General features: G+C 46.5%; 2 protein-coding genes across 3 annotated transcripts; one reads left to right on the top strand and one right to left on the bottom strand.

Annotated features, from left to right (window-relative positions):
* Window positions 1–232: 232 nt before the first annotated feature.
* adgra1a (adhesion G protein-coupled receptor A1a) lies at window positions 233–16,080 on the bottom strand. 2 transcript variants are annotated; one of them, XM_079334042.1, is made up of 8 exons: window positions 15,735–16,080; window positions 14,987–15,177; window positions 8,762–8,866; window positions 3,546–3,673; window positions 2,643–2,766; window positions 2,330–2,475; window positions 2,111–2,206; window positions 233–1,832 (listed from the first exon to the last, which is right to left on the bottom strand). In XM_079334042.1, the coding sequence occupies exons 2-8, from the start codon at window positions 14,987–14,989 to the stop codon at window positions 344–346; spliced, it is 2,091 nt and encodes a 696-aa protein (XP_079190168.1). In that variant the 5' UTR covers window positions 14,990–15,177; window positions 15,735–16,080; the 3' UTR covers window positions 233–343. The 2 variants fall into 2 exon arrangements, with proteins under 2 accessions (XP_079190168.1, XP_079190169.1); XM_079334043.1 differs by lacking the exon at window positions 8,762–8,866.
* On the top strand, window positions 16,073–22,713 carry cabcoco1 (ciliary associated calcium binding coiled-coil 1; the record flags this gene model as incomplete). The annotated part of the gene is made up of 6 exons (XM_079372331.1): window positions 16,073–16,126; window positions 16,224–16,279; window positions 20,590–20,759; window positions 21,266–21,401; window positions 21,632–21,704; window positions 22,463–22,713. 6 exons carry the CDS (start codon window positions 16,073–16,075, stop codon window positions 22,565–22,567), a joined length of 594 nt encoding a protein of 197 aa, XP_079228457.1. The 3' UTR covers window positions 22,568–22,713.
* Window positions 22,714–22,831: the final 118 nt, after the last annotated feature.

Raw genomic sequence — 22,831 nt, 5'->3', positions numbered from 1 at the left:
ACCACTACAGAGCTACAGAGCTACAGAGCTACAGAGCTACAGAGCTACAGAGCCACAGAGCTACAGAGCTACAGAGCTACAGAGCTACAGAGCCACAGAGCTACAGAGCTACAGAGCCACAGAGCTACAGAGCTACAGAGCTACAGAGCTACAGAGCTACAGAGCTACAGAGCTACAGAGCTACACACTCCTGATTACACTTTGACAGTATTATTCAAACGTTACAGAACTTCTTCATCAAGGGAAAAGAGGCCTTAGGACACATTAAAGGCATAGAGACCTGAACACTCATGGATTGACTGGCTCACAGGCTTTAGGTCTGGCAGGTAAATCTGTATGAGAACTATACAGTGGTTTCATTTTTCCAGGGTCCAGTCCGGATGTTTCCTGTCGAGTCTGAACCAAACAGGCCATCTTCCTGCAGGCTCCTGTTTCGGCCAATAGTTCCTCGCCGGCTAACAGCACCATGCTGTCGGGGCAGAGTATTTCGTGGAAACCCTTTGTACTCTGGCTCGACGCTCAGACTATCTTTTTCTTTTTCCCCTGTCTTTGACATGAATATGTTGGAATCCTGCTGGTACTCCAAGGCGAAGGCTTCAGGTTTCTCACAGCAGCTGGGGGAGGAGGATTGATCCGCTGAGCTGTACAGGTGCCACTGACAGGAGTGGATCCCATGAGAAGGCAGGAGGAGGCTGTTACATGAAGTGATGCTATCATGCATGTTGTGGGCATGGCTGTGACAGGAAGCCAGTGAGTCTTGCACACTGTGGCTGGAGGTCTGACGTTGTAAGCTGTGGCAGGAAGAAAGCTGCTTGTCCAGGTGAGGACTTGGACAGGGCAGCTGGAAGTCCAGATGTGGGCTACTGGGAACAGGTGATGAGCTGTCCAGGTGAGGCACAGCATGAGGGCTATCCAGGTGAGAACTGTGCACACTCCCATCCATACTGGTGGATGTCATGTGGGAGCGGTAGTCCTGCAGGTGGGGGCGTGGCCTGTTGAAGGAGCGGGACTTTGATCTGTTGCTAAGGCAGCTCTGAAGAGGCAGTACAGGGCGAGGAAGCTCATCAGAAAGAGACTGTGGGCGGGGTAAAGAAATTGGCTCAGGGAGAGGAGACATGAGGGTGGGACTAACAGGACCCAGCACAGAAACACAGTAGGGACCCGTCTGATTGGCTGTGGGGCTTTGTGGAGGCTGGATCATCTTGTAAGAGCTTTGGAGAAGGTGAGGGGAAAGGAGTGGCTGTTTTCCTGAGCAAGAGGAACTGAGGTGGCAGTGAGGCTGGTGGACTTCCTGTAGATGGTTCTGTCTGTCCCCGCTGACATCCTCGGTCTTGGACTTCTTTGGACAGCAGGCCCACCAGCGATGCCACACGTCATCCCGCTTGGCACAGTGCTGGATGAGAAGGAAGAGTCCCAGAGTCACACAGAAGGCTCCATACAAACAGCTGAAGATCATGTCCAGGAAGTGTCCCATAGATACCGCCAGAGCTCCCAGAGCCCAGGTGGCCATGAACAGGAAGAGGGTGAAGGCCGTGGCTCGCAGTTGAGATTTAAATGAGTGCTCATTGGCTAGAACTGACACACCTGTGGCAAATGCTGGACAGTCTGTGGCAGACCCAGCAGCTGCCCCAGTATCGATGTGGCAGTTATGGTTGGACTCACTGGATGAGAGTTGCTGCTGCTCCTCGCTCAGAACTTGCAGTTCGTACTTTCTCTCTGGATGGCGTTTGAGCTGGATGAAGGTCCAAAGGAAGTACATGGACATGACAAAGACCAGGAGACCAACGAATGTGTAAAAACCTCCCAGACTGGGTTCCCACGCCATCCAGCAGCTAAAAGAGACACACAGATGCATCAACTTATATTACTATTATAATATATATTATATAACATAATTCGTTTTATTTACTTCAGTAGACTGTGCTCTGTCTGTACAATGTACACATTCAATATGAACAATTAACTCCAAATAAAAACAGGTAATTAAAGAATAATGTAGATAAGACTAAATGAGATAATAGTGCAATGGTGAGTAGTCCAAAAGGATGATACAGTATACTTTCATGAATGATTTTGTAAATCCTTAAGAAATAATAGAAATAGTACTCACTACAGAGCATCTTCTCTGCTGCCATAGTTTTCTAAACCAAACGCTGCTGTGACTCCGACAATGATGAGTGGGACTCCATCACTGACCAGGTAAAACCTGCAGAGAAAGAGTCACATTGTTGGATATAATAGAGGGATGGGGCAAATGAAACCACACTCCAAAAAAGGAGGAGACCCTCTACCCAATTCGTCTTCTAAGCCCCCACACCAACTGGCTCACCTGAGGATAGTTGGCTTTGCCTTGGTAGGTCGGTTGCGGTCAGGAATGCGGAGGGGGTCTTTGGAGACATCTTTGCAGATGTTTCTGGCAGTGAATGTGAGCCACATCATGGTGGACAGGGAGGCGTAATGCAGCACCATGCCGACCTGACCAGACACAGAATCAGTAACAATTACTCAGAGAGAAACATGAAGTCATTTTGTGAATGTGTGTTTGTAAGTGTTTTGAGTTCAGCTTACTCTAACCTTAACAACACCCCCCCCCCCCCCCTCCCCGTGCCCCTCACAGAGAGAAGACAAAAACAATGACTCACAATCTGACACATGAGTGGTGTGTTGATCTGATTGATGCCTCCAGCAAAAACTCCAAATGTCAGGCCAGTGTGGAACAGGAAGTTGAGAAGTGTGTGCCAGCCGTTTCTGCTGATACGAATCTCACTGAAGAAAAAGATCAAAAGAAAAGAGCTTTCATCATCATCTTATATCGAAGGGACTTCGGTTTGGAACTGGAGGGTCGCCGGTTCAAGTCCCAATGCGGACCAATATATGGACATTGGTCTGGTAGCTGGAGAGTTGCCAGACCACTTATAGAGTACTGCCGAGGTGCCCTTTAGCAAGGCACCAAACCAGTGTGTAGCAGCCCCACTCTGACATCGCTCCATTAATGCATGTCCACAGGTGCTGTGTGTGCGTGTGCGTGTGTGTGTGTGTGTGAGAAGCATGTCTCTAAAATATCAGTGTAAACCAGAATTTCCACTCTGGGTTTAATAAAGTATAAAATGAAAATGAAAAAAAGATTTGCTGAGACAGACTGAGGGTTATCTCAGGATGTATGAGTCACACTGAACAATAACATGCTACTGTTTCATGATAGCAGTCATGCTTGTGCTCTGTTAGCAGCTACAGCCTCCTTTCTATCTGCTCCACTTCTATAAGGAGAAAGATCTCCTTCACTAGAATGGGTCACACACTTCTTCACATCCTAACATTCATATTAACAATGATGTTATTTTATATTGTATATTAGTTTGGTGTATGGACGTGTCAGACTGAATCATGTAAACAATTCAATATCAAGCTGTATTCAAATGTTAAAAATCACAACATCAGGACTAAAGAATGTTTTTCAGATAAAAACCTTTAATAAGAATATTGATTATTATGTGTGAAGCACCGACTGACTCACCTGTGATGTACTGACTGACCTGCTCTCTTACCTGTGGTGAACGATGTATGTCATGATGGAGACGAGCAGACAGAGCAGCATGACGGCTGTGCAGGCGTACACCACAGGATGGAGGAAATCCCCGGGGTACGGCGGGAACGACAAAACCCTCTTCAGATCCTGCAGAGACACACCCGGTTCAAAACAGGAGCAGGAAATTAGAGCATTATAATTATAAAAGATAATAACTGAGAGATTATTTGATTTGATACAACTTTATCGTCTGACATGCTCTGAAAACAGCGGCTCCATTTGTGACATAAACATTCAGACACAACATTCAAACATTAACAGGCCTTAAACATGCTGTGATCTGGGATTCGGTAGCCTGTATCTGCAGTTTCACAGGAACTGTTCATATTCTGTGTTCTGTGGGCAGGGTCAGACGGGAAGCAGCTAGCTAACATGCTTACAATCTTTGAGCAGATGTTGGAGCAGTTTAGACTTCAGAGTGCTGGACAGACACAAACCATGAGGTGCTACAGGAACTGTAAAACATTTAGAATCTCAGAGGTGAAGAATAAAAGTACAATCTGTCGACTCGCCCCAAAAGATCTCAGACAGTAGAAGAAATTCTTTTTGTTTTGTCTTTTTGCAGCAGATGGTCAATCGTTGCACCCAAATATTTATAAGATGATATTTAATAGATTTTTTGAATGAGCCTTGTGAGCATCAGATGACTTCATAACAGATTATAACAGGATAAATGAACGTAGAGTTGTCTCCTGGATAACCTGAACAAAAAAACTTACCTGAACTCCTCCAACCACTCCCAAGTGAACCACATGTCACACCTGAACTCCTCCCACACGTCACACCTGAACTCCTCCCACATGTCACACCTGAACTCCTCCCACATGTCACACCTGAACTCCTCCCACACGTCACACCTGAACTCCTCCCACACGTCACACCTGAACTCCTCCCACATGTCACACCTGAACTCCTCCCACATGTCACACCTGAACTCCTCCCACATGTCACACCTGAACTCCTCCCACACGTCACACCTGAACTCCTCCCACATGTCACACCTGAACTCCTCCCACATGTCACACCTGAACTCCTCCCACTTGTCACACCTGAACTCCTCCCACTTGTCACACCTGAACTCCTCCCACATGTCACACCTGAACTCCTCCCACATGTCCCACTTGTCACACCTGAACTCCTCCCACATGTCACACCTGAACTCCTCCCGCATGTCACACCTGAACTCCTCCCACATGTCACACCTGAACTCCTCCCACATGTCACACCTGAACTCCTCCCACTTGTCACACCTGAACTCCTCCCGCATGTCACACCTGAACTCCTCCCACATGTCACACCTGAACTCCTCCCACTTGTCACACCTGAACTCCTCCCACATGTCACACCTGAACTCCTCCCACATGTCACACCTGAACTCCTCCCACTTGTCACACCTGAACTCCTCCCACTTGTCACACCTGAACTCCTCCCACATGTCACACCTGAACTCCTCCCACATGTCCCACTTGTCACACCTGAACTCCTCCCACATGTCACACCTGAACTCCTCCCACATGTCACACCTGAACTCCTCCCACATGTCACACCTGAACTCCTCCCACTTGTCACACCTGAACTCCTCCCGCATGTCACACCTGAACTCCTCCCACATGTCACACCTGAACTCCTCCCACTTGTCACACCTGAACTCCTCCCACATGTCACACCTGAACTCCTCCCACTTGTCACACCTGAACTCCTCCCACATGTCACACCTGAACTCCTCCCACTTGTCACACCTGAACTCCTCCCACATGTCACACCTGAACTCCTCCCACATGTCACACCTGAACTCCTCCCACTTGTCACACCTGAACTCCTCCCACATGTCACACCTGAACTCCTCCCACATGTCCCACTTGTCACACCTGAACTCCTCCCACATGTCACACCTGAACTCCTCCCGCATGTCACACCTGAACTCCTCCCACATGTCACACCTGAACTCCTCCCACATGTCACACCTGAACTCCTCCCACTTGTCACACCTGAACTCCTCCCACATGTCACACCTGAACTCCTCCCACATGTCCCACTTGTCACACCTGAACTCCTCCCACATGTCACACCTGAACTCCTCCCGCATGTCACACCTGAACTCCTCCCACATGTCACACCTGAACTCCTCCCACATGTCACACCTGAACTCCTCCCACTTGTCACACCTGAACTCCTCCCGCATGTCACACCTGAACTCCTCCCACATGTCACACCTGAACTCCTCCCACTTGTCACACCTGAACTCCTCCCACTTGTCACACCTGAACTCCTCCCGCATGTCACACCTGAACTCCTCCCACATGTCACACCTGAACTCCTCCCACTTGTCACACCTGAACTCCTCCCACTTGTCACACCTGAACTCCTCCCACATGTCACACCTGAACTCCTCCCACTTGTCACACCTGAACTCCTCCCACATGTCACACCTGAACTCCTCCCACTTGTCACACCTGAACTCCTCCCACATGTCACACCTGAACTCCTCCCACTTGTCACACCTGAACTCCTCCCACATGTCACACCTGAACTCCTCCCACATGTCACACCTGAACTCCTCCCACTTGTCACACCTGAACTCCTCCCACATGTCACACCTGAACTCCTCCCACTTGTCACACCTGAACTCCTCCCACATGTCACACCTGAACTCCTCCCACTTGTCACACCTGAACTCCTCCCACATGTCACACCTGAACTCCTCCCGCATGTCACACCTGAACTCCTCCCACATGTCACACCTGAACTCCTCCCACATGTCACACCTGAACTCCTCCCACTTGTCACACCTGAACTCCTCCCGCATGTCACACCTGAACTCCTCCCACATGTCACACCTGAACTCCTCCCACTTGTCACACCTGAACTCCTCCCACTTGTCACACCTGAACTCCTCCCGCATGTCACACCTGAACTCCTCCCACATGTCACACCTGAACTCCTCCCACTTGTCACACCTGAACTCCTCCCACTTGTCACACCTGAACTCCTCCCACATGTCACACCTGAACTCCTCCCACTTGTCACACCTGAACTCCTCCCACATGTCACACCTGAACTCCTCCCACTTGTCACACCTGAACTCCTCCCACATGTCACACCTGAACTCCTCCCACTTGTCACACCTGAACTCCTCCCACATGTCACACCTGAACTCCTCCCACATGTCACACCTGAACTCCTCCCACTTGTCACACCTGAACTCCTCCCACATGTCACACCTGAACTCCTCCCACTTGTCACACCTGAACTCCTCCCACATGTCACACCTGAACTCCTCCCACTTGTCACACCTGAACTCCTCCCACATGTCACACCTGAACTCCTCCCACATGTCACACCTGAACTCCTCCCACTTGTCACACCTGAACTCCTCCCACTTGTCACACCTGAACTCCTCCCACATGTCACACCTGAACTCCTCCCACATGTCCCACTTGTCACACCTGAACTCCTCCCACATGTCACACCTGAACTCCTCCCGCATGTCACACCTGAACTCCTCCCACATGTCACACCTGAACTCCTCCCACATGTCACACCTGAACTCCTCCCACTTGTCACACCTGAACTCCTCCCGCATGTCACACCTGAACTCCTCCCACATGTCACACCTGAACTCCTCCCACTTGTCACACCTGAACTCCTCCCACATGTCACACCTGAACTCCTCCCACTTGTCACACCTGAACTCCTCCCACATGTCACACCTGAACTCCTCCCACTTGTCACACCTGAACTCCTCCCACATGTCACACCTGAACTCCTCCCACATGTCACACCTGAACTCCTCCCACTTGTCACACCTGAACTCCTCCCACTTGTCACACCTGAACTCCTCCCACTTGTCACACCTGAACTCCTCCCACATGTCACACCTGAACTCCTCCCACATGTCCCACTTGTCACACCTGAACTCCTCCCACATGTCACACCTGAACTCCTCCCACTTGTCACACCTGAACTCCTCCCACATGTCACACCTGAACTCCTCCCACTTGTCACACCTGAACTCCTCCCACATGTCACACCTGAACTCCTCCCACATGTCACACCTGAACTCCTCCCACTTGTCACACCTGAACTCCTCCCACTTGTCACACCTGAACTCCTCCCACATGTCACACCTGAACTCCTCCCACATGTCCCACTTGTCACACCTGAACTCCTCCCACATGTCCCACTTGTCACACCTGAACTCCTCCCACATGTCACACCTGAACTCCTCCCGCATGTCACACCTGAACTCCTCCCACATGTCACACCTGAACTCCTCCCACATGTCACACCTGAACTCCTCCCACTTGTCACACCTGAACTCCTCCCGCATGTCACACCTGAACTCCTCCCACATGTCACACCTGAACTCCTCCCACTTGTCACACCTGAACTCCTCCCACATGTCACACCTGAACTCCTCCCACATGTAACACCTGAACTCCTCCCACTTGTCACACCTGAACTCCTCCCACATGTCACACCTGAACTCCTCCCACATGTCACACCTGAACTCCTCCCACATGTCACACCTGAACTCCTCCCACATGTCACACCTGAACTCCTCCCACTTGTCACACCTGAACTCCTCCCACATGTCACACCTGAACTCCTCCCACATGTCCCACTTGTCACACCTGAACTCCTCCCACCTGTCACACCTGAACTCCTCCCACATGTCCCACTTGTCACACCTGAACTCCTCCCACATGTCACACCTGAACTCCTCCCACTTGTCACACCTGAACTCCTCCCACAGGTCACACCTGAACTCCTCCCACAGGTCACACCTGAACTCCTCCCACTTCTCTGCCTGTCTGCATGTTCAGAGACCCTCTGGGACTTCCTTCCTCTACCCAGCAGGTTTCCACGAACATGATCTGAGTCTGCTGCTCTGGATGTGAGCATCGTCTCTTTCTTTAGTCATTAAACTTTTAACAGCTGTGAACTTCTGTGCTAATGTAAAAAATTCCAACTCATAATAATACATTCGTTTTGTATAGCGCTTTTCTAAATACCCAAAGACAACAACCAAAAAACAAAACATCAGTGTAACGATCGACTTACTCGTCTGAACCTTCATAGCCAAGAACGTCCTAAGTGAGAATAATATTGGAGTGCAGTGTGTTATTGAGTGTATTCATAACTTTTATCAGAGTAGTGTGTTACCTTCCTCACCTCTTTTCCTACTTTTTCCTCCCCCTCCTCTCTCCATCTCTTCTCTTTCCTCCTCCTGTCTTTCTGCCTCTCTCTCCTCCTCCCCTCCCCCCATTCAGTGTTTTTCTGTAGAGATTAAAATCAGAGTATCTTTACTCTGTCTTTTAGACAGCGACAGCTCTCTTCTTCTTTGTGTTTGTGCATTTTATAGATGCTGTCATGTCTTCCTTTTTCTCCTCTCTCCCACTACAGGACAGCATCCTCACTCAGCCCTCTCGCTTCACTGCACAACTCGACTATTACACAGAGCATGACTGATTAAATCCTGTAGATCCAAAATGAAAAAATACAAGCGTCCACACACAGTGGCACAGATCTGTGAGCTTGATATTCATCTAAGATGATGGAGCACGTTTTATTACCGCTCACGTTTCCTCATTGTGCTTTTTCTTCTACTTCAATGCTTGTATAGTTGTGTCTGCTCTGAGTGACTGACACAGACAACCAATGAGTGACTGACACAGACAACCAATGAGTGACTGACACAGACAACCAATGAGTGACTGACACAGACAACCACAGAGTGACTGACACAGACAACCACGGAGTGACTGACACAGACAACCAATGAGTGACTGACACAGACAACCACAGAGTGACTGACACAGACAACCAATGAGTGACTGACACAGACAACCACAGAGTGACTGACACAGACAACCAATGAGTGACCGACACAGACAACCAATGAGTGACCGACACAGACAACCAATGAGTGACTGACACTGACAACCAATGAGTGACTGACACTGACAACCCCAGAGTGACCGACACAGACAACCAATGAGTGACCGACACAGACAACCAATGAGTGACCGACACAGACAACCAATGAGTGACTGACACAGACAACCACAGAATGACTGACACAGACAACCAATGAGTGACCGACACAGACAACCAATGAGTGACCGACACAGACAACCAATGAGTGACTGACACTGACAACCAATGAGTGACTGACACTGACAACCCCAGAGTGACCGACACAGACAACCAATGAGTCACTGACACAGACAACCAGACAACCAATGAGTCACTGACACAGACAACCAGACAACCAATGAGTGACTGACACAGACAACCAATGAGTGACTGACACAGACAACCAGACAACCAATGAGTGACTGACACAGACAACCAGACAACCAATGAGTGACTGACACAGACAACCAATGAGTGACTGACACAAACAACCAATGAGTGACTGACACTGACAACCAATGAGGGACTGACACTGACAACCACTGAGTGACTGACACTGACAACCACAGAGTGACTGACACAGACAACCACAGAATGACTGACACAGACAACCACAGAGTGACTGACAAAGACAACCACAGAGTGACTGACACAGACAACCACAGAGTGACTGACACAGACAACCACAGAATGACTGACACAGACAACCAATGAGTGACTGACACTGACAACCAATGAGTGACTGACACTGACAACCAATGAGTGACTGACACCGACAACCACAGAGTGACTGACACAGACAACCAGACAACCAATGAGTCACTGACACAGACAACCAGACAACCAATGAGTCACTGACACAGACAACCAGACAACCAATGAGTGACTGACACAGACAACCAATGAGTGACTGACACAGACAACCAGACAACCAATGAGTCACTGACACAGACAACCAGACAACCAATGAGTGACTGACACAGACAACCATAGAATGACTGACACAGACAACCAGACAACCAATGAGTGACCGACACAGACAACCAATGAGTGACTGACACCGACAACCACAGAGTGACTGACACAGACAACCATAGAATGACTGACACAGACAACCAGACAACCAATGAGTCACTGACACAGACAACCAGACAACCAATGAGTGACTGACACAGACAACCAATGAGTGACTGACACAGACAACCAGACAACCAATGAGTGACTGACACAGACAACCAGACAACCAATGAGTGACTGACACAGACAACCAATGAGTGACTGACACAGACAACCAGACAACCAATGAGTGACTGACACAGACAACCAGACAACCAATGAGTGACTGACACAGACAACCAATGAGTGACTGACACAGACAACCAGACAACCAATGAGTGACTGACACAGACAACCAATGAGTGACTGACACAAACAACCAATGAGTGACTGACACTGACAACCAATGAGTGACTGACACTGACAACCAGACAACCAATGGGTGACTGACACAGACAACCAATGAGTGATCGAAACCGACCAAGAGAGTTAATGTATTAACTTAGGTTTAGGAGCAGGACCACGCCTAAACCACACATCCAATCACTAGACAAGCCTACTCACACTAAGCCATCCTACTCTACAGCGTCTGTCTCAGTTCTTCCACAACATGTAGACAGACCCAGCAACTTGCTGACTGCATTGAAAAAAACAAAATCGCTTACTTAACATGGATCCCGAATTTAAGTCGCACGACTCCTGCATGACGAGTTGTTCTAATCCGGTTACCATCCAGCCAGAGAACAGTCCAGACAGCAGTCCAACATCTTAGTCGATTTATTTTCGTGCCTAGCTCCCCCGTGTCTCTCAAGCTCCGACAGCTTTCATCCCTGCTTTCATCCCAGGCTTCACAAAACCCTTGAGCACATGCATCCTTTATCCCTTCATCCCTTTTCCTCGACCCTGCCTTCATTCTTTCATACAAGCTCGACTCAATTTAAGTTCAATCCTTAGTACAAAGACATTGTTTGATCCATCACAGTTAAAGCACTTCAGTAACAGTCAACAAGTTACAGTAGCCACTGTTTGACGATGTCAGGTGTGATGTCACTGGGCCTCAGCCACTCCCATGGTCAGCTTGTTCATCATATCTCTGACAGCCAACTCCTGAGGTTCCTCAATGAGCCTCAACGCAGTGTGGCTTCTCCGGTTTTTCTTCTTTTCCTACTGATCTGTCCTGCCACCCCCCTTCCCCTCCAACCCCACCCCATCCCCACCCTCTCCCTTCCCCATCACCCAAATGTGTTTTTCAATGTAACCATCTATTCAGCCCAGCGGGCTTCATACAGCAATTCAACCGTTCTCAGAGACAGAAGACAAAGCTACACTTCAACCTCCAGTCTTCATCCAGAAACAAACGGGAACATTCAAAGATTTCGCTTTACCATCATCAGGGCTACAGCAGGGAGAGGTGTGTGACGTCACCGGGTTTCTGCTGAGGCAGCCTCTACAGCCACTACCTCCAGCAGTAGCTCCCCGTGGTGGGAAACAGGTCATATCACCTCCTGTGCCTGCTCCCTACGTGTCTCGTAAGCTCCTTCAGTTTTCATCCCTGTACTCGCAGACTCACCAAATTCCTGTGCACATACATCCTTCCTAACTCATCACACCCCTTCCTCACCCCCCCCCCCCCCCTTTCCCCATCACCTAAATGGGTTTTCAATGTAACCAACAATTCAGCCCAGCAGGCTTCATACAGCAATACAACCATTCTCATCCTTGCGGTCGCAGGTTTCACACACCCCCTGTGCACATACTTCCTTTATCCTTTTCCTCTACCCGTCCATACATCCATCCATCCATCCCTCCCTCCTCCTTCCAGCCATCGCTCCTCCCTCCATCCATCAATTCATCCACTTCTATAAAAGCAGTATATGGCTTCAACCACAGCCTCAACTGCAGCAACCTCTTATCTTCCCTTTCCTCTACTTATCCATTCATCCATACTCCCTCCCTCCCTCCTCCAACCATCCCTCCATCCTCCCCCCCATCACCCAAACATGTTTTCAATGTAGAGCTCCTCTATGAGCCTCGACCATCCTGCAAACCTCAGCCTCCATGGCTTCTACAAACCATGGCATCCCCATCTACTGCCTCTACAAATACCAGCCTTTTTTATGACAGCCTCTACCAAGACAGACCCTACAGCCTCAGCTACAGCCTCAATCACAGCAGCCCTTACTCCGCAGGCGAAATCCTTCCCCCTTACCTTTCGGAAAAGTGCAGTGTCGCCTCTCTCAATGATATCATATTGATCGAAAGACACTCAGATAATTTATACTCCATCTGAGCTCTACACGATCATCATGGCAGCATACTTTTGGGGGCATGAACAGTCAAAGAATCCATACTTCTACACTCCGATAACACAGCAGCAACAAGGCTGTCCTCATTCCCCAGCCATCATTCTGCTCAGACTAACGTTAATATCAACCCACCAACTCTTCATCCTCAGAGCAGCCCACATTCTGGGTTACTATTACTCCGTCGCCAACGCATGGTCTCTTCCTCCTTTCAGGAATTCAGACACTTGGCTCCAGGTCCGATGTGCATCCATCTTTGGTCTCACCGTTTCAGTCCCACATGAGTTAAATCCTCAAATCCAACCTCTGAGTGCATCGCATAAATGGTTCTTAACAGTCTCACTCCCAGTACATCTCCTGCCTATCTAACTGAAATGCTTCAAACATAAAGCTCTGCAGAACCACCTTCGCTGGACTCGCCTCCATCTGCAACTTCACGACCCATGCTCAGCCCGTCCATGAATCCACTCCTCCTTTATTCCAACTTCAAATCCACATTCAAATCAGTTACTGCAACACAACGCTTTCTGTCTTTCATTCCTACATAACCTTGTATTAAATGAAGGAAACAGGAAGCGGACCTTTGTAGCCTCTGCATCCACATGTTACATTCAGGCTCCTCATCCTCTGACATCATCATCCACACTTTAGATTTTCTCGCATTCACACTCCGTCAAAGTAAAACAGATCAGCTGGGAACCTCTTTCGCCTCGGCTCCTGTCTCAGCCTATACGAGCCTCTGACAACATATCAACACTCGGCTCGCAGCTCAGGCCTTAACCTCACAAACCGCTCTGACTCTCTGAGAGGAAAACAGTAAACCCCTTTGTTCCAGAAACAACTTCACAAAGTCCTGCACTCCTCAGAACTCTATTCTCTCCCTTCATCCTCATCAGCGCATTGTGCACAGAAGCCAGACTAAGCTTCTCCACCAAGTCCTCGGACCCTGGTCATCTCAGGCACTCCAACAACCTTAACAACACCGATATGCATCAGTCACAGTTACATTTAAATCTGACTCTTTTGGGGGCAATGATCAGATCGGGCAGAGTCTCTCTCTGCCCTGCAGTCAGTTCATCCTTCCAGACCAGCTGACCTCCTCCATCAGGATCAATACCTGAACATCCAGACCAGCTGACCTCCTCCATCAGGATCAATACCTGAACATCCAGACCAGCTGACCTCCTCCATCAGGATCAATACCTGAACATCCAGACCAGCTGACCTCCTCCATCAGGATCAATACCTGAACATCCAGACCAGCTGACCTCCTCCATCAGGATCAATACCTGAACATCCAGACCAGCTGACCTCCTCCATCAGGATCAATACCTGAACATCCAGACCAGCTGACCTCCTCCATCAGGATCAATACCTGAACATCCAGACCAGCTGACCTCCTCCATCAGGATCAATACCTGAACATCCAGACCAGCTGACCTCCTCCATCAGGATCAATACCTGAACATCCAGACCAGCTGACCTCCTCCATCAGGATCAATACCTGAACATCCAGACCAGCTGACCTCCTCCATCAGGATCAATACCTGAACATCCAGACCAGCTGACCTCCTCCATCAGGATCAATACCTGAACATCCAGACCAGCTGACCTCCTCCATCAGGATCAATACCTGAACATCCAGACCAGCTATCTTAAACGTCTATCATTGTGGCATGGTCCTTACTAGTGAACGTGTGATCGACACAGACAACTTTAATCTTTTCATTCAAAAGATTTCTTAATATTGTTACATAGAAGTGTGTGTGTGTGTGTGTGTGTGTGTGTGTGTGTGTGTGTGTGTGTCAATTAATCAATCAATCAATCTTTATTTATGTAGCATCAATTCATAACAGGCGTTATCTCGAGACACTTTACAAAAGCAGGTAAAGGACCTTACCTTGTGTGTGTGTGTGTGTGTGTGTGTGTGTGTGTGTGTGTGTGTGTGTGTGTGTGTGTGCTCCTGGCCCTCCTGCTGTGTAATCTGGCCCTGCTTTACAAGTTTGTATGTTTTAAATCAATGCTTAAAGTTAAACATGTTTCCATAAAATTATAAAACCTAATAAATCAGAGTCTGGATGTGAAAAGTTTAAAAACACACAGAAGTATAAAAACAACTCACCATGGTTCAGGTTCTCTTTAGGTTCTGGAGCTCAGGACTCTTCTGGTCCTTTAACCTGGAGCCTCCATGAGAAGGGGGAGGAATGAAGGTGGTGCTGTTCCTCACAGGTGTTCCTCCTCCACCTGCAGCAGGTGTGAAGATCACAGTCCGAGTCTGTTCTCCAGGATCTGGCCTCCTTTATCTGCCTCCATCTGGATCAAAGGATCAGAATGAACCACTCCTAAAGAAACGTGTTTTTAAGGCACCGCAGTGTGATCAAGCAGCGCGTGCAGTGTAGAAACGTGAGCGCGTGCCTGTTTTAACATGTTCAAAGCATCGCGTATTATGTGTTTTATATGAAACATGATCAAACAGCGCGTGCGGTGTTTTAACATGTTTAAAGCAGCGCGTGCGATGTGTTTTATATGAAACATGATCAAACAGCGCGTGCGGTGTTTTAACATGTTTAAAGCAGCGCGTGCAGTGTGGGCGGAGGAGATCACAGATCAACCGATTGTTTTAACTTTTAATTTCTTATTCATTAAGATTCTAAATAAATTGTAGGTATACAAACATAAAATCTATTGATTATCGATCCGTTAACTGAACGTTTTTGAATTTAGTGTTTACATATGGAGACATAAATCTGACGGTGATTAAATTATCATACTAATTCCGTTCTTTCAGCATCGTGCCGAAGCCGTTGATGTTGACGTCACACACACAATCAGAAGATGAAATATAAATCATTGCCATAAAAATCACGAACCTGCAGCGGAGTCTCCAAACACCAGAATCCGGCTCTTCAATCCAGGTCACTGAAGATCGAGGATGCGCTTCATTTCTTCACCAGGACGCGCCAGTGACGCACCCTGTGACGTCACGAGCGAGTGTGGCTATTTCAATAAAGTGGAGGTAGCATGTTTCAGTGTGGTAGCCATAGTAATCGTTCTTTAACAGCCTAAAACATTTAAGATTTGTTAAAATGTGTAAAATATAACTACTCTTATTTTCCTAACCTGACGTGGGAGTCACGTGATCATCACATGATACACGTGCGCTTAGTTGTCACCATGACAACTAGTAGACAACCAGTGGAGCGCCAACATGTCCGCGGCAGAGAGTGAAAAGAAACGCGAAGAAAAAGACAAAAGTCTTCAGGTGAGACTTTGAAACCATAAAGTTTATTATTATAATAATTATATTAATTATTAATTAATTAAATTATTAAAGCTCTGATTGAAATGTGTGATACCAGTCGCTGACTCAGCTGATCGCAGAGGTCATGAACAAAACTGATGATCAACTGACCACGTAAGTGACGTCATTAACATGACCTTTAATACACATTATAATAATAATAATTCATTTATACTTCATTAATGTTGTAATGAACGTGCTACACACAGGATCCTAATGGAGAGATGTCCGACTGGTGGTGATGGTGGGGGTTAAACTGTTCAACTTTTATCAAGAATTTTAAATAATGTAACTGATGACTTTCTTAGAAATCATGATTTAAGTAATTTTCAAGCATTTTGTGTTAAATTCATGGGGGGGGGGGCACAATTATTATCAGCCTACAGTAGGCATATTTTTATAATCCTATACTGTATTTGCTCAGCATGCAATCATCATGTTAAACATAACCAACAGCAATATGACCCGCGGTAGCCTATAGCCTACACCACATAAGCCTACATAGAAGCAATGTTATGATGAATATCCATAACTCACTTGACTATACAACATATTACTCCTGTCAGTCCAGCTGGATGCAGCATCAGAGAACCTTCTCATCCTTCCATCCTGAGTTAAACTTGTTTAAGGTTTTTTTTAAAAGCAAGCTGAATCAGTGGGGCCTTGCTTCCGAGCAGCATACTGCGCCAATGCTCTGAGAAGACGCTTTGGAGCGTGGACAATGAGTTTTCACACATGACTGTAGAAGCTCCTAAAGTTAGGGCAAAGGTGTGTGCTGTGAGAACAGTCGGCATAGCCTGGGTTAATACGGATATCCATGGCGAAATTAAGTGAGTAAGCCGGCGAAAATTCATCCAGCTTTCAAAAAGCCGCGGTAACGTCGAGTGGCTACAGTGACGTAGGCTACATCACGTACGTAGCTTCAGGCCTGATAGGCAGTGTAGATTCAATCAATCAAACACAATCACACCATTGTTTCTTCATATTTGTAATGGTTTAATGGTAAAGAATGCAACATAATTTGCATCGATGATAATATAAAAATATATATTTTTTTTTTAAACATTTGTGTCTCAAGTGGGGGGGCACAAGCATTTTTGCAGGCGGGCCTGGCCCCCTATGGCCCGCCCATAGCGACGGGTGTGTTTAAACTTCAACTTTTCTGTAAATTGTCTGTTTGAACTGTGTGAACTACATAACAGCTTTGGTCTTAATTAATTTTCTCCAGTTGAACACTGAAATAGTAAAACATAGGTTTCATCTCCGCTCGTCTCTTGTTCCAGACGGAAAGAGACGTCTTCGTTGTTTTATCCTCTGCTTGTAATCTATTTTAAGCACAGCACTTCAAAACATTTAGCAGCATTACAATGGCAAGAAAACATCCTTTTAAGAGGCCGAATTCTTAGGAAAAAACAGAATAATAATGAACAGCCATCTACTGAAACTGCGCTTGGTTTTAAAAATGGGTTGGGGGAGATTAGTTAAGATGAGGATAGGGCCAAACGGTGGGTGGCCATAGCAGCATAGATTTAAAAATAGACTCAAAGAAATGAACATAACCTGAAAATATATGTCCTATTTAAAGAGACCTCTAAACAGTTAAGGAGCCTCAGAAACAAAGCATTGATCTTCTGACAGTATGTGTTGTTTATGCATGTACAGTGGTGTTTAGGATGGAGGTAGTGCCAGAGGTGTGAGAGCAGACATTAAACCAGGGGTCGGCAACCTTTGGCACCCGTGCCACGGGTTAGGGTTAGACCCCCACACATGATGTTGTCAACAATGGCTACGCCGGCTGTTAAAAAGGCCAAAACTAGAGCATTCCTGTCCTCCTGGACACAAGAGTTTGGTTTGTATTTTTGAAGGACCGTGCTGTGTGCACTTTATGCTGTGAGAATGTTGTGTGCCGAATGTCAAGTGTTAAGCGGCATTTTGAGACGAAGCACGAGAAGAATTTCAAAGACCTAGCGGACAAAGCAGAGTCGATTAAACGTGCTGTGTCAAGGTATGACAAACAAGCTAGTTCCCTCAAAGTTTTTACCACAGCTAAAAATCACGGGACAGAAGCAAGCTATCGCATTGCATTGCAAAGCATGGGAAGCCGTTTACGGATGGCAAATTTATTAAGGAGGCTTTTCTCAGAAGCTCAGATGCTCTTTTTGAAAGCTTGTCAAATAAAGAAACGATCAAGTCACGAATAAAGGACATTTCCACGCCAGCTAGAAGTGTTCAGCGACGTATAGATGAAATGGCTGAAAATGTCAGAGCTCAGCAAACAGCTGGATTAAAAGATGCTGCGGTGTTTAGCGTTGCACTCGATGAAAGCGTGGATGTGAATGACGTCCCGCGTTTGGCAGTCATAGCAAGGTACTGTGATTCAATTGTCAGAGAGGAACTTTGCTGCTTGAAGCCAATGCCTGAAACAACAAAAGGTGAAGACATAGCCAAGGCATTAATTGAACATTTTGAGGAACGAGGGATTAACATTGGAAAAGTGTTTGCAGTGACCACAGACGGCGCCCCCGCTATGGTTGGGAAACAAAAGGGAGCTGTCAAACTGATTGAAGAAAAAGTCGGCCACCCCATCATGAAACTCCACTGTATAATACATCAAGCTGCTTCAGCTCTCAAGGAAGACGGACGCTTTTTCTCTCCCTCCCTTATCTCGTCCTTGTGTGTGTTCCCATTGCTTCTGTCTCGTCTGATACTGGAGTGTTTCCTCTTTCTGGCTCTCCGGTATTAAGCTAATATGGAATTAATAAGCTGGTCTCTCAACGCAATTGACAAGATCTTTTCTACAAGATCCACTGGACCGGGGGAGTCCACCTGCCCGGGCGGAACGAACGCGGCTGGTTACGTGATGGATCCATGGGATACATGGAGAGTCATGTGCCTGGGAGTGCTTTCGGTGGAAGATGTTGAGGATGTGTACATATTCGGCTTCATGTTCACCGGGATTGTGCTGATTGGCCTTGGCATAGCTCTGGTGTACCGGAAAATTGGGAAGACGGCAGCTCTGGCGGGAGCACCGAAGCTGCCGGTCATGATGATCGAGATGGGCAAAGCTGTTGGAGCACAGACTGTGGCACTGGCAGAGCTAGGCCGAAGGATGGATGGAATCTGGGGAAAGCTCACTGCGATGCAAGGCGAGTTGAATCTGTTGAGAGCCGGACTTGAAAAACCCCGTCCTAAAGGAGTTTTGTTGGATTTAATTTGGCTCCCACAGACGGAAAATTTTCCTCCACGGATGGACAAGGACGGAGACACGCTCCCAACTCTACCTCCTGTAGGACATTTAGAGACTGTAGGTACCAGCAGGTCTGATAACTGCAGACTCTACCTCCTGTAGTTTAGAGACTGTAGGTACCAGCAGGTCTGATAACTGCAGACTCTACCTCCTGTAGTTTAGAGACTGTAGGTACCAGCAGGTCTGATAACTGCAGACTCTACCTCCTGTAGTTTAGAGACTGTAGGTACCAGCAGGTCTGATAACTGCAGACTCTACCTCCTGTAGGACATTTAGAGACTGTAGGTACCAGCAGGTCTGATAACTGCAGACTCTACCTCCTGTAGTTTAGAGACTGTAGGTACCAGCAGGTCTGATAACTGCAGACTCTACCTCCTGTAGTACATGTAGAGACTGTAGGTACCAGCAGGTCTGATAACTGCAGACTCTACCTCCTGTAGGACATTTAGAGACTGTAGGTACCAGCAGGTCTGATAACTGCAGACTCTACCTCCTGTAGTTTAGAGACTGTAGGTACCAGCAGGTCTGATAACTGCAGACTCTACCTCCTGTAGTTTAGAGACTGTAGGTACCAGCAGGTCTGATAACTGCAGACTCTACCTCCTGTAGTTTAGAGACTGTAGGTACCAGCAGGTCTGATAACTGCAGACTCTACCTCCTGTAGGACATTTAGAGACTGTAGGTACCAGCAGGTCTGATAACTGCAGACACTACCTCCTGTAGGACATTTAGAGACTGTAGGTACCAGCAGGTCTGATAACTGCAGACTCTACCTCCTGTAGGACATTTAGAGACTGTAGGTACCAGCAGGTCTGATAACTGCAGACTCTACCTCCTGTAGGACATTTAGAGACTGTAGGTACCAGCAGGTCTGATAACTGCAGACTCTACCTCCTGTAGGACATGTAGAGACTGTAGGTACCAGCAGGTCTGATAACTACAGACTCTAACTTGTCTGAGTTAAGTAGCAAAATATTATGGGTCATCAGGCTGTATTGACATGTATAGCTGAGTATCATCTGCATAATAATAACAATGTAGTCAGTGTTTCCTCATGAGGTTAGCCCGAGGACACATATAATGGAAACTTTACTTGTTTACTAATAAATAAAATCAGTGTTTTGATGATAGACATGTTTAAATTAGGGTTATTGATGGTGCTGTCTGTTGTTTTCAGGGAGTTAAGTCATATTTTAGGCTTCACGAATCATCACTTGTGTTTGAAAGAAGCGTCTCTGCTGAATTTTTACATCTGTGGATTTTTGTGGATGAAGCAGATGAAGTTCAGCGATAGACAGATGTCCTTCATTGTGACTCTTCTTCACCTGATGATCAGTAACATTCGAGGTAGGCGGAGTCTTACTCATTTATTCAGATTCATTCTATTTCTAGATGTAAACATTAACAACAAACTTTACAGTAAGCTCATTCTGAATTATTATTTTAATGAAATGCCTTGTTGTTTACACCAAAGGTGGGGACTCCAGTCAGACTTTGGACTTGACAAAAATATAAAGGACTGACATCTTTACTTGGACTTCACTACCAATGACTCGTGGCTTCACTTGGACTTTAGCTTCTTGACTCAAAAATTGAGCATGAAATGTGTTATTTTAGGGTCCTCTGATTTTTGCTATGCAGAAAACACAGACAGAATCACATTTTCTGTCATGAGCTCTGCTTTAGCCTAGCTTGCAGGGTGTGTTTGGGTTCTTGATTGCAGGAGTGGGATCAGGTGTGTAGGAGTTGGGCATAGAGTGTATCATCTGGTAACTCATAAGGTTTTTGTCGTTGTTTCGCTGCTCTGTGTGCAATTATTTGTGTGATTGTATTCTTGTGTTTCTGTGTTGCAGAGAAAAATATGGATTTAGTGGAAAACTTAGTGGTGTTTATCGAGTCTTTAGCTCTTCAGTGTTCCACTTCAGATGAAGAAACTTCACTTTTAAACAGAGAGGAAGCCTTTGCTGTCATTGGATACCTGAAAAACAGGTGAGAGATGTATCATTATATTTTTTAGAGGGGATGTAGAGGCTAGGTGGAGTTGAGGTAGAGAACAACCAGTTCAGTCACTTCAATAATCAGGAAACCATATTTGAAAATAGAAAACAGCTTTTTGCTGCTGACTTTATGACATAGATCCTGTTATCTGAAAAATATATCAGTACATTTCTTTACATATAAAGAAGAAAACACATTCAAATAATCTCTGTTTGTTCCAGTCTGTTTCAGAAATATACAGTTTATCAATATCTCTTAAGAACTAACAGAGACCAGCTGCTGACAGGAGCCCAGGTTGGTGTGTGTGAGTGTGTGTTTGGATGGTGGGTGGATCCATTCTAAATTCATGCTCTCCAGTCACTTAAACTCGTACCCTGTGCCTGCAAAGGTGTCTGTGAGCTGACCAACGTCTGACACTACACCTGCATAGACTTAGAATGGTTACACAGGCACAACGCACAAGACGTGTCTGTATGAGTGTTTGATGCGCTTAAACATGTTAATACGTTAACACATCCGCCAACGCCACACTTTAAAGTGTACGCACACACAGGCCACACCTGGATGACACCAAACAACAGATGTAGAAGCAGGTGTGGCGTGAGTGAAGCTACTGCTACTACTGTCTGCTTCATCAAATCTTTATTTCAATGTCATTGACTTCCAAAACAATCTTTATTGAAATAAACCCTTTATCCAGCAGTGATTATGGTAGGCTACTACACTAACTCCATCATATTTACATTACCCAATCCTATTTGGTCAGATCACAGACGTCTTTGCAGGCGCAGGGTACGAGTTTATGTAAATGGAGAGCAGGAATTTAGAGTGTGTGTGTGTGTGTGTGTGTGTGTGTGTGTGTGTGTGTGTGTGTGCGTTGACGATTGATGTTGGTTTCATTCAGTTTATGATTTTGTTTATCTCAAGTGGATTTCTCAAATGTTTTCATGTTCAGGACATATAAATGTAGATATATATAGTTTTTAATGTGAATTTGTTAAAATGAAGATTAAAAAACTAAATTAATTAAAGTAATGTGCTGATGTTATCAGAGGGACGTGGAGGTCTTTGGCTGTCAGTCCATCTGTACTCTGGAGGAAGGACTCTGCTCAACTGATCCAACTGAAGCTGCAGTGATGTTACTTCCCTTCAAGTAATGAACAGATCACAGTTAATAACACCTGTGATTCCCTTGTTGGCCACAGTGGGGTGCTGTCTGTCTGTCTTCCAGTTATATCAGTCTGAACATGGAAAGTTGAAGTTTTGATGTTTGTGTCAATAAAAATGCATGTTATTTGTCAAACATCATATTAATTGTTTAAGGTTTACAGTAAATGATTCTGACCACACACACGATTTTAATTCACCTCATTCAGACCGTTCGGCACCACTGGTTTTAGTTTTGTGATCCAACGTCTCTC

This window comes from Symphodus melops (genome assembly GCF_947650265.1).
Source record: "Symphodus melops genome assembly, chromosome: 21".
In the NCBI taxonomy this organism is placed as follows: domain Eukaryota; kingdom Metazoa; phylum Chordata; class Actinopteri; order Labriformes; family Labridae; genus Symphodus; species Symphodus melops.
This window is presented reverse-complemented; position numbering and strand designations above follow the sequence as displayed.

Excerpts from the sequence above, each read along its gene's own strand:
- adgra1a (XM_079334042.1), bottom strand. Across the intron at positions 2,207-2,329 it reads GCAAAGCCAACTATCCTCAG|GTTTTACCTGGTCAGTGATG; the intron begins GTGAGCCAGTTG and ends CTTTCTCTGCAG. Across the intron at positions 1,833-2,110 it reads AGCAGAGAAGATGCTCTGTA|CTGCTGGATGGCGTGGGAAC; the intron begins GTGAGTACTATT and ends TGTCTCTTTTAG.